Source organism: Myotis nattereri (genome assembly GCF_964212035.1).
Source record: "Myotis nattereri genome assembly, chromosome: 19".
Lineage (NCBI taxonomy): Eukaryota > Metazoa > Chordata > Mammalia > Chiroptera > Vespertilionidae > Myotis > Myotis nattereri.
The window spans coordinates 28,821,408-28,836,334 of NC_138095.1; the positions used below are offsets into that span (position 1 = coordinate 28,821,408).

Sequence of the window (14,927 nt, forward strand, 5' to 3'; positions counted from 1 at the left end):
CACACAGCAGCAGCTAACAGACTGTGCCTCAGCAGGAACAGCAGCCTGACCTTTGTTTTAGCTATGTACCCCATTCTCATACGGAGAGCTCGGCTGGTCCCAGAGCTCAGACACCGCCTGACACAGTCTGCTGCATACAAACACTATTCACAATAGGACAAATGTATGGCACTCACTCATGCCCAAAAATGGCCTTTCCCTCCACTATATGGCAAGTATGGGGGCAGAGAGAATCCTGATGGTGGAAACCACTTTATTATCATACATAGATCACACAGCACTGCTACAGAGAAACCATCACTGGAACGTCACCATGCATATTCTGTGCAGCTGCTACAAACACAAGCCATCCTGTGCCCTGAGGAAACGGGTTTCTGACTCCGATGATACAGTCTATTCAACTATTTTTAAAGGTTCATACTTACGCACTATTGTGGTCATACACTTTACTTCTAAGTAGATCATAACGCAAAAACACATTGTCATTGCTTTGCTGTAAGCAGGACTATTACTGTTTTAAAATGAGAAAAATAGCTTTTATATTTACCTATATATTCGCCATTTCTAGAACTCTTCCTTTCATCCTGGAGATCCAAATTTCCACTTAATGTTATTTTCCTGCTGCCCCAAAACAACTTTAATGTTTCCTGAAGGCAGGTGTACAGTGATGAATTCTCCTTTTGTTTTCCTGAAAAATATTTTTGCTTTCATTTTTGAAAGATGCTTTTGATGGGTAAATTCCAGGCTGCAGGTTTCTTATCCTCTTTCAGTAATTTACAAATGGCTCCCAGTCTTTAGTCAGAAGTGTGCTGTCATTCTTTGCCTTTTTTTCTTCAGTTGCTTTACTGAGGTTCTCACTGGTTTTCATCAAGTTGACATGATGTCCATTGGCATGATTTTGTTTCTTCTGTTTTGTGTTCTTTGAGCTTCTTGAATATGTGGAGTTATACTTTTCAGCATATGTGGAAATTTTTCAGCCACTACTTATTCAAATACTTTCTTTTGCCTCTTCTCTCTTCCCTTCTGAAACTCCAATTATATGTATTTCATACCACTGTAGTGGACCCCCCATTCCCTTCCCTCTTTTTTCTCTGTGTATCTCATTTGGATAGTTTTTATTCTTACTATTCAGGTTCATTATTTTCTTCTTCTATGTCTAATCTGTTCTTAATTCCACCCATTTTTTTTTTTTAATTTTAAGAAATTCTCACCCTGTGAAGCCCCATCTGGCTTTTAAATTATCTTCCACTTCAAGTTTCATCAAATTCATGTTTTCCTCTGCTTTATAATAGCTATATCAACATCCATGTCTACTAATTCCAACCACTTCTAACCACAGTCTTTTCTATGTCTCTACTGATTATTTTTCTACTGGTTACAAGTCACAGTTTCCTGCCTTTTTGCATGCCAGACATTGTGGGTCCAAAGTAGCCTTTAATCTAGTTAATTACCACACTACTAAGGCAACAGTCTTCCGGGAATTCTACCTGAAGCCCATGTATTAAAAGTTGTTTCTACTGTGGCCGGTGGGAACTGTTGTCAGCCCTGCAATGAGTTCTAGGAACTGCTCAGCCTACTGCTTTCCAGCCCACTTTATCAGCTCACAGGACAACATGTCCATTTCTGCAGTCCTCTCCCTGGGAGGCTCCTTCCCCTCCAGTGCTTTCCTTGCAAATGCTATTGCCATGGCCTCCCCAAACGCCAATTCTGCAACTCTAGTCAACGTGGCAGGACTATGCTTGTTCCCTTCCCTGAACTGCAGCCTGGAAACTGCCACCACTTTGTCCACCTTCTGCCAGCGATGACAAACCTCTGCTTGTCACATGTCTAACACCAGTTTTTAGCTGTTTAAGGCCAGAGAGTTAATTTGGTCCTTGATCTGCCACCACTGCAGAAAGCAGATGTCTTCACACTTAAAACATATCTACCATTTAAAAATGACCATCTCTTATAATTTGTATACAACAAACTACTTCGTTACTGAATTATTTCAATAGTATGATGTTTATAAAGTTCTTCCAACTACTAGGACTACTTCTGCCTATGAAGTCTCTAATACTCAGTATTTCCCATATGTACACATTCTCTAGTAAGTATGTTACCCTGAATGAAATCTTCCTCTCACTTCTAAATATTTAACAAGCTTTCACTTTTGACCAAAAGTTTCTGTTATTGATAGATGAGCTATCAATGTGTAATAAGTTGTGTCTTCTGGGAGAAGGCTTTCTTATATTGTCTTACTTTTTTAAAAATCTCTGAATTCTTTTTAGTGACACTGCCTTTCCAATAAGAATTTTTTCCCAACAGTCACCGCAATGACAGGGTTTCTGTCCTGTGTGTGTATCCTCAGAAGCAATAAGAGGCATGACATCTGCTAGCAGCCTTTCCATACTCACTGCTCTCATGTGGTTTCTATATTACATGATTCTTCTGATGGATCATGAGCTGTGACTTCCTCTTGAAGGTAGTCCCGCATTCGTTGCACCCATAGTATTTATCACCTGTGTGAATTCTCTGATGCCTCATAAGGTGTGACTTTCTAGTGAAAGATTTTCCACATTCTCCACATTCATAGGGCCTTTCTCCTGTATGAATTCTCTGATGTATAATTAGCTGTGCCTTCTCAAAGAAAGCTTTTGCACAATCACTGCATCCGTAAGATTTCTCTCCTGTATGATTTCTCTGATGTTTAATGAGTTGTACTTTCTGAACAAAGGCTTTCCCACATTCACTGCATGCATAGGGTTTCTCCCCTGTATGGATTCTTTGATGCCGAAGAAGCTGTGGCTTCCAGGCAAAAGCTTTCCTACATTCACTACATTCAAAGGGCTTTTCCCCAGTATGGGTTCTCTGGTGATGAATGAGACTTGACTTCTCACTGAAGGTTTTCCCACACTCACTGCATTCATAGGGTTTCTCGCCTGTATGAGTTCTCTGATGGGATATCAGGCTTGACTTTTGGGTGAAGGCTTTCCCACATTCATTGCATTCAAAAGGTTTCTCTCCAGTGTGAGTTCTCTGATGTGTAAGAAGCTGTGACTTCCCGAAGAAGGTTTTACCACATTCAACACATCCATAGGGTCTCTCTCCTAAATGAAGTTTTTGGTGTCTTATTAACTCTGACTTCTTAAAGAAGGCTTCCCCACAGTCGCTACACTGACAGTTCTTCTCTCCTGTGTGAGTGATTTGATGTCTGATAAGCTGTGGTTTTCTGATGAAGGCTTCACCACATTCACTGCATTCATAGGGCTTCTCTCCTGTGTGAATCCTCTGATGCCTGATAAGGAGTGAGTTCCTGCTGAAGGCTTTTTTACACTCACTACATGCATAAGGTTTCTTCCCTGTGTGAGTCCTTTGATGAGTAATGAGCTGTGACTTCCAAAAGAAGGCTTTGCCACAGTCGCTACATTTATAGGGTTTCTCTCCTGTATGCGTTCTCTGATGTGTAATGAGCTTTAATTTCTGGGAGAAAGACTTCCCGCAGTCACTACAGCCATAGGGTTTCTCTATTGTATGGGTTATTTGATGTCTTTTAAGCTGTGACTTCCTGCTGAAGGCTTTTCCACACTCGCTGCATCCATAGGGCTTCTCTCCTGTATGAGTTCTTTGATGTAAAATGAGCAGTGACTTCCTACTGAAAGCTTTTGGACATTCACCACATCCATATGGTTTCTCTCCTGAATGAGTCCTTTGATGAATAGTGAGTAGTGACTTTTGTGAGAAGGCTTTCCCACATTCACTGCATCCATAGGGCTTCTCTCCCGTATGAGTTCTGTGATGTATAATAAGCTGTGACTTCTTGTTGAAAACTTTACCACATTCCATGCATAAATAGACTCCTCTGTGTGTTGTATGGTTTGTAATGAGCCATGACTCTTGGTTGCAGGCCTTTCTACATTTATTGCAATCACAGTACTTTATTCCACCAAAGGTTCTGTCAGTTTTGATATAGAATAACAATTTCTTATTGAGCTCAAGTTTCTTTCTTCCACGGTTATTTTTTTGAATAAGAAAATCAAAAGGATGATTCAAACTTTTTCCACTTGTGCCACATTTATGGAGTCTCATTCCTAAATGAACAAAGTTAATGCTTGAATGAAATATTTTCCCCAAAACATAATGATGGCCTTTCTCCATATTTTTAAGCTTGTCTTGATTATTGTGGTGCCACATTTTGACATTATTATCTAGCCAGAGTTCTTCTAAAAATGAAAAAATGAACCATTCTGTGTAAATCCCCCTATGATTGTGTTTATTAATTAAAATTTCTGAAATGGAGCCTAGGATCCCAGTCCAAAAACATCTCCCAAATACATTGTCTACTTACTAGGCATTAAAATTTTTAACAAAAATGAAAACAGACTTTAAAAATTACAAATGTTTATATAAACACAAACTGTTAAATAAGAAAATATGACATATACTCAAGGAACAGTGATCATGAGATAAAAAAGACAAGCAACTTCTAATCAAATACTGGAGTGGTTAAAAAAAATTTTTTTTGTTTTGTTAATCCTTACCTGACAATATTTTTCCCCATTTTATTTTTAGAGATAGTGAAAGGGAGGGAATGAGGGGGTGGGCGTGAGGAGGGAGGGAGGGAGGGAGGGAGAGAGAGAGAGAGAGAAATATTGATGTGGTTGCCTCCCACACACCCTGCGACTAGGGTCAGGGATCAAACCTGCAACCCAAGTACATGCCCTTTACCAGGAATTGGAACCCACAACCCTCCCGTGCGAGAAAAGAAAAATATTAAAGGAAACTCAAATGTCATCAATGTCACCTAAAATGAGGAAAACCTACAAATTCCTAAAGTGGAAGAGAGAAACCTGCCTCTGGTGCAGGAGAGAAGGAAATGGAGAATGAGGAGGCTGGAAGTGCCTTATCCATGGAAGCAAGAGCCGAAATGACTGGCCCTGAATGTGGGTAAGATAGGTGCATTTCACCATCAACTCCACCCAAAGAGGACACATCCTGACGTGGAGACCAGGATCTAGGGCACGTTAAAAATCATGCAGAACTATGTCAACAGTTCTGAGTCAACTCTAAAGACCTAAGGACTTTAAACAGGTTTATACATAACATTTCAAGAGTAGCAAACTTTCTTCAAAAACCTGAGATGTAACCTTCACCATATGCCATACACTGGATTATCTCTCACCTGAGAAGTTGTGATTTAGAATTTCTTCATTTATTTTCCAGGGCTCTTCTTGCTCCAGCTTCAAAACTGCATCAGGTTTGAGAATTTCATGACCTATTAGTTGGACACAGCTGCTTGAGCTAAGGGACTCTTAAGTGTGAAGAATATTTTACTACAAAGGCTACAAAATAAAGCAAGTGAATAAAAATCTTTCAGTTGGGTATAGAAATCAAAGAATCATTGACATCTGTAACTTAAACCCAAAATCAATAAAATCTTAGAGGCCCCACCATTATTGGGCACACACTGCATTACATAAGAATGTTCTCCCTTTGTAATACTTTAAGCAATAAAACAATAATAATAAAAAAAAGAATGTTCTTACCCAAGAACACTAGATTGCTATAGTTCTCCAACATCACATCTCTGTACAAGTTCTTTTGGATGGGATTTAGTAGCTGCCACTCCTCCAATGTGAAATCCACAGCCACATCCTCAAATGATATCTAGAAAAGCAGAATCCCTGTTAAAGCGGAAGTGATTCTCATATAGAATGCAGGCTTTCTTCTCTATAGAGTTAGGCAGTGCTTCATTGGCCCCACTGACCTCTAACTCCTGGTATTCATGCATCTGGGTAACACTCCCCTCCTGAATACGGGCTGGGCGTACTGACACACTGCCACTGAATAGAACAGGCCCAAAGTGACAGAACATCACCTCCCAGATCGGCTTACAGAAGAATGCACTTCTGTCGGGGAAACCCTCTCTGGCTCTCTGGGGAGTCCAGCTGCCATGCTGAAAGGCATTCCTGTGCAGAAACCCATTAGGCTGAGGTCTGCTCACACCCACATGAGTGAGCTTGAAAGGGGATCATCCCCCGACTGCACCTGCAGAGGACCACTGCCCTTCTCAACATCTTGACTACAGAACCCAACGGGTAAGCAGCTGGCAGAATCCTAACCCACAGACACTGTGAGATAAAATCCTGTGTTTTCAGCCAATAAGGTTTGGGGTAATTTGTTACACAGCAATGGTCAACTAATATAATATCCTAATCTTGCATTATACCCTGAGAGAGAGAGAAAAATATTATTAAAATATCTATCATTATGAACTCATTCATCTATCCACTAAATAAGAAACTGAAATAGGTTGTCTTTAAATAAGTGCTATGTTTCTCAAAGAAGGTGCCACTGGTACTTGGGAACAATTCTTAGCTGAGTGCAACTGCCCCACACAGTGGGAGCCCTTCAGCAAGCCTGGCCACTACCTGCTAAATGACAGTACTCTGTCTCAGTCACTCAAACACTCTCCTTCCCCGGGGGTGCCTCTGCTCCCAGGTAGGAACAGCTGGCTAGCTCAGTAGATGGCGTCTAGAACACAGATATTGAGCACATACGGTTCCCAGAACTGTAACAGGTGCCAGAAATAGAAAGATAAGTAAGAAAAATATTCATCTTCTCAGATATGTTGTCTTTTGGGGTCACAGGTAGTAAGGTGTTACAGAGGCCATGAAACGAGGATATAGAGGGCATTGGGACAAAAGGCAAAGGAACTAGTGCAGCAAAAAGGACTTGGAAAAAGAAAATGGTGCAGGACTGAAATGGCCTGACTTCCAGACTTCCTATGAAGCCACAGTAGTTAGAAAAAGGTAGTATTGTGAACGAGTACATGTATGGACGAATGGAACAGAATAGAGAGCCTAGAGATGGACACCTACAAATATGCTCAATTCATTTTTTTGTTGGATATTTAGTTTATTTCTGGGTAGGGTTTTTTGTTGTTTTGCTATTATTAATAATGCTGGGATGATCATCCTTTTAATTAAACTGTGGAACATACACCTAATTATTTTCAATAGATTTTTGGCAAAGGTACCAAAGCATTTCCACAGAGAAAGTGTTTTCAATAAACGGTGGTAAAAACACTATATACCTATAAACAAAAGAATAAACCTCAACACATACCTCATGCTGTATTTAAAAATTAACTCTAAATGGATCACAGACCTAAAGGTAAAACCTAAAACTATACAGCTTCTAGGGATAAAACAGGAGAAAACCTGTGTGACTTGGGTTTGACAATGAGTTTTTATTTACACACCAAACACACAATCAATTTAAGAAAAAATTTACTAAGTTGGATTTTTTTCAAAATTAACTAATTTTTTCTCTGTAAAAGGCTGGTAAAAAAGAAAAGAAAAAGAAAAACACAGCAAAAACAAGGAAAAAATATTTGCAAATCACTTGTCTGAGAAAGCACCTGCCTCCTGCATGGCCTCCACTAGGGACTGAGCCCGAAACCCAGGAATCAAACCATGACCTCCTCACCCAGCTGGTGTGGCTTAATGGTTTGAGTGTCAACCTATGAACTAGGAGGTCACAGTTCAAGGGAGAAGGGAACCTTCTCCCCATTCTGACTCAGTGCCCAGTACTTTCCTACTCCCAGCCCTTTCAGCTCACTCTCCTCCTGACCCCAGACCACAAAACTGCTGGAGCTTGTTCCAGGCTCCGGGAGGAAAGGGGCAACCCCAGGTCTGCGCTGACCCACCTGAGCCTCCACCTGTGTGCTGCAGGAAACGGATGGGGGGCAGGTGCCTTCTCAGTTAGGTTCTGGCTGCACCATCGCAGTATACAATTAGAGGCTCAGTTACTCTCACTTTGGCTGTTACTTTATTTTTATTTGTTTGTTTGTTTATGTTTGTTTATCCTCACTGAGGACATTTCTTTTATTGATTTTTAGAGAGAGTGAAAGGGAGGGGGAAAGACGAGAGGGAGAAACATCGATGTGAGACACATTGACTGGTTTCCTTCCGCACACGTCCCAACCAGGTCTGGGCATCAAACCTGCAACCAAGGTACATGCCCTCGACCAGAATCTAATCCGAAGGCTGATGCTCTAACCACTGAGTGATACAGGCTAAGGTTTGGCCATTGCTTTAACTGGCTACTCTGATACTGGCAGCTGGGCTACCTCAGCTCAGCTGAAATCCTGACATAGCTACATCAAGAAAGAGGAGTCTGACTGGTGTGGCTCAGATGTTGAGAGCCGACCTATGAACCAGGAGGTTACAGTTCGATTCCCAGTCAGGGCACGTGCCTGGGTTGTGGGCTTGATCCCTGGGGGGGTGGGGGGGGCATGCAGGAGGCAGACAATCAATGATTATCTCTCATGATGTTTCTATCTCTCTCTCCCTCTCCCTTCCTCTCTAATATCAATAAAAATGTATTAAAAAAAGAAGAAAGGAGAAAAGCCAGTGTAACTGTACACTAGTTTAAACAGAATTTTTAAAAGAAAGGAATGAAGGGAGGGAAAGAGAAAGAGGGAAGTTAGCTCAGTGGGTAGGAGTGGCTTTGAAAAGCGAAGGGACATGACAGTCTGTTTCTTGGAGTCAAGAAATTGAGGGAACAGGTCTGAAGGCAGACACCCTTGTGCCCAGCTTTTGCCAACAGAAGCAAAAACGTTTCCAACCGAGCGATTATGATGGGGCCACCTGAAGGTTTTTTAATGACCACTTCTGCCCGTGATTCAGGTTCTTTCCTAAGCGTAGAAGACAGGCAGCGTGTCCTGCAGGCCCACTACTGCCGTCCTCTAAATGCCCGTGTTCTGCATCCTCCTGATTCACACCCTTCGCTCGCAACTAGGGGCCTCCTAAGAATCCCTCCTAATAAATGCGCTCAAGTCAGCGACATGAATGGCTGTTGACGAGTTTCCTCCACGTGGAATCCTCAGGAAACGCTTGCTCCTACCCGGTAAGGGCTTTGCCTTTTGTAGCTGTTCCTGCTGCCCTGTCTACCCCGCTTCTGGGAACCCCTGAAGAAAGCCTGCAGCCCTTCTCTAACCGTGAAGGACCCATTTCTTGTACATCTGTGTTCCAACTGGAAGACTTTGGTTTGATTCCACACCCACTTGTGCTTCCTTGACATCTGTGTGGTATGTGGGCCCCTCCCCCCAGGGAAATGCAATGAGGGCCGTTGGTAAGTGCACTGGAGGACCCTGGGAGAGCCTGCCAGCTCCCCAGCCAAGGAACGACCAGAAAGAAACCTCTCGGATGTGCGCCTGGATTTTAACAGCTGGCGTTTTGATCTCACACAGCTTGCACGCAAGCAGGTCCATCCTGCCTGCAGGACTTACTACCCTGTTTGCTTTGTTTTCTGTACTGTGCATAACCCTGGACTGAAAAAGCCTGTGTTGCAGAGACTTCACCGGTGCACTCATAAGTCCTAATAAACTCATGTCTTTCACAGCCAGAGCTCTGGGTTATTTCTTTGGAACCAGCAAGCAATATACTCAGGCCTTCTTGAACCTCAGCTCTTTGCATAACAGCATCCTTCCCAAGTTTATACTGTTTTCTATGGTTAGTATCTAAATGTATGTATACCTGTCCTGTTGCTTGTAAAGATTCCTCTAAGCCCATCACACCCACAGGAAAAACTTCTGGAGAATAAACACATAACTCACCTGTGGCATGATCATTTTCTGCTGCTTTGGGGAATTCTGCTGGTCTGGGCCTTCTCTCTGTCCTGACGCTCCGGAAATTGCCTCTCCTTCCTTACCTCACTTGAGGCATCTTGTTCCTGAAGGCCATGGCCTGGAGATGCAGTGGGAATTTGATTTTAAATGGTGTAATTAATTTGGGAATCTAAATCTCAGTTCTCTCTCACTAGGATCTCAGACAAGTGTTTGCTGCACTCAAATCAGAAGCAGGACAGAATGTGAGCCACCGGCAGGTCTCAGCTGAGCCTGGCCCTGCCCTTTGCAGCCCTGGCTCCCACCTGGAAATGCCAGATGGAAGCCACTTGCCTGGTTCAACCAAACAAACCTGGACCACCCCCACCCCCTTCCCCATCACACACACACACACACACACACACACCCCAGAACTCTCTGCAGAGACCTCAGCAAAGCCTGAACATACAATCTTGGCTCACTCCTTCTGCAGCAGCATTTCCTGGGGGCACTTACATCAAATTTACTTGCACAGGTGCCACAGTGTAAAATGCGACTCGTTTCTGGGCATGGTAAAGAGAACTGGCTTTTAGAGCAAGATGGTGGAGTAGCCTGGGTGCCGGCTCCCCTCCAAATCCAGCCTTGGAGCAAAAGGAATGCGGAGATCAGAGGAACCAACAGAAAGAGCAGCAGGAAGAGAGGCCACGGGGGAGACGGCGGTGGTGACGGCACGCGGCACGTGTGACAGCTAGAGCAGAGGCAGCAAGAGGCCTGAGGAAACCTGTAATGTTGCTTCTTCTGGGCTTACACTGGGGCAGACACTGCCCACCTGTTCCCTCAGAAGCCAGCAGGAACAGCCCCAGGCGGGTTTCTAGGGGTAACTGGGGCAGATCAAACTCCAGGCGAATTAAGAAAACCATGCAAATGGCCAGGGCTGCGCAGCTGCCCTGGGGGTTCACTCATCTCACCTCCTCTCAGTTCCCCAGGGCTTTTTTCTAAGGCGCTGATTCTCAACCTTCCTGACGCCGCGACCCTTTAATACGGTTCCTCATGTTGTGGGGACCCCCAACCATAAAATTATTTTCGTTGCTACTTCAGAACTGTAATGTTGCTACTGTGATGAATCGCCATGTAAATATCTGATATGCAAGATGTATTTTCATTGTTACAAACTGAACATAATTAAAGCATAGTGATTAATCACAAAAACAATATGTAATTATATATGTGTTTTCCGATGGTCGCGACCCACAGGTTGAGAACCGCTGCTCTAAGGGCTCCTGACCCCTGACCTGAGGAGCTGCTTGGAGAGTTGGTGGGACTCAGATGTCCAGGGGTTCTACAGGGTCCCTCCCCTCTCTTCAAAGCCTGGTCTCAGCCTCCCCTGCTGCAAATTACCAGAGCTTGTACTGAGAGTAGCCAACACCTCTAGGGGGATATGGGCTTAAACACCTGTAAGAGCAAATGTAAGTTAAAAACGAAAAACTAATTCTCCCTCATGGAAAAAAGAAGAGAGACTTCCCAACCCCTATTCGGAGAGCATTTACTTTAGAAAACCTGTCATTGTAAATTCTCTGCCCCTGTGAGATGTATGTTAATCTTTCCTAAAGCTAAAGAAGCTTTGCCCGGTTTAACAACCCAAGAATGTCTTGCTTAGGGACCTGGAAGGCCATCTCTTTGGAGCCTAATTGGCGGATTTCCACCCCGGGCGCCAGGGGAATGTCATAAAGATATGAAAAGTTTAGTTTTTTCTTTGGGGAAAGGCAGCTACACTGATGGCCACTCCAGTCACCAGGTAAATCTAGGATGGACTGTGTGTGACATGTGATCGTTTATCTGGAGAACCTGTGTGTGATGGGTTGTACAAAAAGGGTGAGCCTTCTCCCCGTCTCTACAATCTCTTCAGCAGACTGCTTGCAATGCTCATTGCATTCTGGTTTAACTGTTATTCAATAATAAAACTTTTCTTTCTCTTCTACTTTTTTGGAGACGTTTTCTGGGTTGGCAGGTGATGATTTTAATTATTTCCCTAACATGCCAACCAGATTAACTGGATGCAACCACTATTTTTAACACTTTTGAAAGATCACAAACTGTTTAACATATATCACCTTTCAGGGGTTCTCAACCTGTGGGTTGCGACCCGTTTGGGGTCGAATGACCCTTTCACAGGGGTCGCCTAAATACGTCCTGCATATCAGATATTTACATTACGATTCATAACAGTAGTAACATTACAGTTATGAAGTAGCAACGAAAATCATTTTATGGTTGGGGGTCACCACAACATGAGAACTGTATTAAAGGGTATTAGGAAGGTTAAGAGCCACTGTCTTAGATGGAATTACTGGGACAAACCAAGATTTAAAAGGAGCATGATAAACAAAAATATAATTCTGATGCATAAAAACACTTACACTTTCTTCACTGTCTTCACTGACATCCAGCCAGACCCGGGACAGAGAAGGACCTCCTGGCACGGGTGGCACAGGGATATTTCCTTCCTAAGAAGGGAAGGGAAGGGAAATGTCCAGTAAGCTCGGGACCTGGCAGACTCGGATGCAGGGGGACAGATTCCACCTTTTTTTTTTTTTTTTTTTTAATATATTTTATTGATTTTTCACAGAGAGGAAGGAAGAGGGATAGAGAGTTAGAAACATCGATGAGAAAGAAACATCGATCAGCCGCCTCTTGCACATACCCCACTGGGGATGTGCCTGCAACCAAGGTACATGCCCTTGACTGGAATCGAACCTGGGACCCCCCAGTCCACAGGCCGACGCTCTATCCACTGAGCCAAACCGGTCAGGGCCAGATTCCACCTTTCCTAGCAAACCTGCCACAGGCAGACCCAACAGCGGGCCTCCATCCAGCAAATGAGCGGAGCAAGGAGAGGCTGTCACACCGCGGAGGCCCCGTTTTACTAAAGGAAGCGGGAAGGTGCCTCCCATGTCCCCGTGGATGTGAATGGGCACGGGGGGGGGGGGGAGGGTGGACGGCAGTGTCCGCTCATGGGCCGCAAAGAGGGGAGAAGGTGACACCGGGTGTGAGCCGACTGCCAGGCTTTGCCCGGGAAGCGGGACTCTTCAGCCCAGCGCGAAGGGCGGGTCTCTCCTGGCGATGCCCTGGGAGAGCCGACAGCACCAGCGAACGGAAAGCGCCTCTTCCCAAGCTGCTCGGTCCAGGCAGGGCCTCTCCTCACCCGCTGCTGCCTCGGAGCCGCCACCACTGCCACCCCGTCTACTGACGCCCCCGAGCCGCTCCCGGAGATCCACCCGCGGCACCGTCAGCGGGTTCCTTCCCTGCGTGCCCCCCCCCCCCCACCCGCCGACCTCACCCCACCCCCGCCGAGCTCAGGTGACTGCATTCACCGCTTTATCCTCAAACGCCCCCGAGTCACCGCTCCCGGCCTCCTCCCAGCCCCGCACCCGCCGCCGCAGGCGGGCCCCCACGTCTCTGTCCGGCCGCACACTCTCGCCGCCCCGCACCCACTGCTACAGACCCGGCCCCCTAACGCGCCGCACCCCGCTCCCTCCCTTCCGGCAGCCCCGCGGTCCCTACCCACCCGGACGGGAACCGCCGCGCCGCAGGGCCGTTCTCCGGGCCTGCCCAGCACCGGCTCCGGGGCCGTTCGTGAGCGCGCCAGGGTGGCCGAGGGACTGGGCGGTCACGGGGGCCGCCCCAGGCCGCAACCTGCCGACTCCGCGCCACAAAGCCTCCCCCTGGAGGCCGCAGCACCCCGCTGACACCTCCCGAAGGCGGAAGTGTCTGCGCAGAACTACATTTCCCGGAATTCCTCTCGCTTCAGAACTACACTTCCCAGAGGGCTCTGCGACCGGCTTGCAGGATTGACAGGTGGGGGGTTTGAAGCCCCTTGTAGCTGCCAGGGTGCGTGGTTCAGAGATGGATGGAGCCGGTGCTGCGGGTTAAAACATGTGTGAGGGGCCCTAGTCAGTTTGGTTCTGTTGGTTGAGCGTTCGCCCGTGCACTCATTCCCGGTCCAGGTTGTGGGTTCGGCCCCTGGTCGGAGTGCGTAGGGGAGGTAACGCGAGGCAACCGATGGCTGTCTCTCCCTCTCTATCCCTTCCTCTCTCTGTAAAAGAAAAAAAAATTAAGTTAAAAATAACCATATTGCATGGTCAGTGTGGCTCAGTGGTTAAGCGTCAACCTAAGAAGGAGGTCATGGTTCGATTCCCCTGAGGGCACAAGCCCAGGTTCCGGGCTCTATCCCGAGTGTTGGGTGTGCAGGAGGCAGCCAACCAATGATTCTTTCTCATCATTGGTGTTTCTATCTCTCCCTCTCCCTTCCTCTCTGAAATCAATAAAAAGATATTTTAAAATATATATTTTAAAAAGTGTGTGAGCCAACACAGATGTGTCCCCAGAAGAGAACTTACCTAATCCAACAGTACTAATAAAAGGAATGAAAATAAACAAAATGAGGAATTTAGGGAGAAATTAAATGCAATTATGGAAAGAGAAAACAATGAATATAAAAGCAGGAATTAAGGAATTAAAATAAGAAAAGCTTACCTTGATAAATTCAGGTTTTAAAAATAAAATTTTAAATACTATAAATTTTTATCCAAAAAAAGGGAGAATGAGACATTATGCTAAGTGAAATGAGTCAGGCATAGAAAGACAAATAGTGTATGATCTCTTACATATGCATTTTCATTTTAATTCAATTCAAAGTATTTTCTAATTTCCCTGGTGATTTCTTCTTTGAGTTTAGGGGCTTACTTAAAAGTGTGTTTTTTAGCCGAAACCGGTTTGGCTCAGTGGATAGAGCGTCGGCCTGCGGACTGAAAGGTCCCAGGTTCGATTCCGGTCAAGGGCATGTACCTGGGTTGCGGGCATATCCCCAGTAGGAGATGTGCAGGAGGCAGCTGATCGATGTTTCTCTCTCTTCGATGTTTCTAGCTCTCTATCTCTCTCCCTTCCTCTCTGTAGAAAATCAATAAAATATATTAAAAAAAAAAAGTGTGTTTTTTAATTTCAAAAAATCTGGAGACTTAATACATTTTTTCTGGGATTGGTTTCTTATGTCACTGTTGTAAGAAAAGGTATGATTTCAATCCTTTTAAATTTACTGTGGTCCACCATAGGATTTATCCTGGAGAATGTTCCATGTATACATAATAATTATGCATTTTTAAGTCTTTTAGTAGTGTTCTCTGTCAATTGCTTTGAGTGGATTCATGGTATTATTTGAATCTTTCCTGTTCTTGCTAATTTTGCCCAGTTGTCTGCTTTTATTTTTGAATTCTCTTTGCTCTGGCTTACTCTGTTGTTCTTTAATGACTTTTTGAGAAGTAAATACATTTAATTTGTTTTT

At 44.7% G+C, this 14,927-nt stretch overlaps 1 protein-coding gene across 2 annotated transcripts; it reads right to left on the reverse strand.

Annotated features, from left to right (window-relative positions):
• Positions 1 to 236: 236 nt before the first annotated feature.
• Positions 237 to 13,341, reverse strand: ZNF605 (zinc finger protein 605). 2 transcript variants are annotated; one of them, XM_081113883.1, is made up of 6 exons: positions 13,155 to 13,341; positions 12,007 to 12,093; positions 9,602 to 9,731; positions 5,526 to 5,646; positions 5,162 to 5,254; positions 237 to 4,070 (listed from the first exon to the last, which is right to left on the reverse strand). In XM_081113883.1, exons 3-6 carry the CDS (start codon positions 9,614 to 9,616, stop codon positions 2,413 to 2,415), a joined length of 1,887 nt encoding a protein of 628 aa, XP_080970009.1. In that variant the 5' UTR covers positions 9,617 to 9,731; positions 12,007 to 12,093; positions 13,155 to 13,341; the 3' UTR covers positions 237 to 2,412. The 2 variants fall into 2 exon arrangements, with proteins under 2 accessions (XP_080970009.1, XP_080970008.1); XM_081113882.1 differs by having other exon boundaries at positions 237 to 4,202; positions 13,155 to 13,339.
• Between the last annotated feature and the right edge of the window lie 1,586 nt (positions 13,342 to 14,927).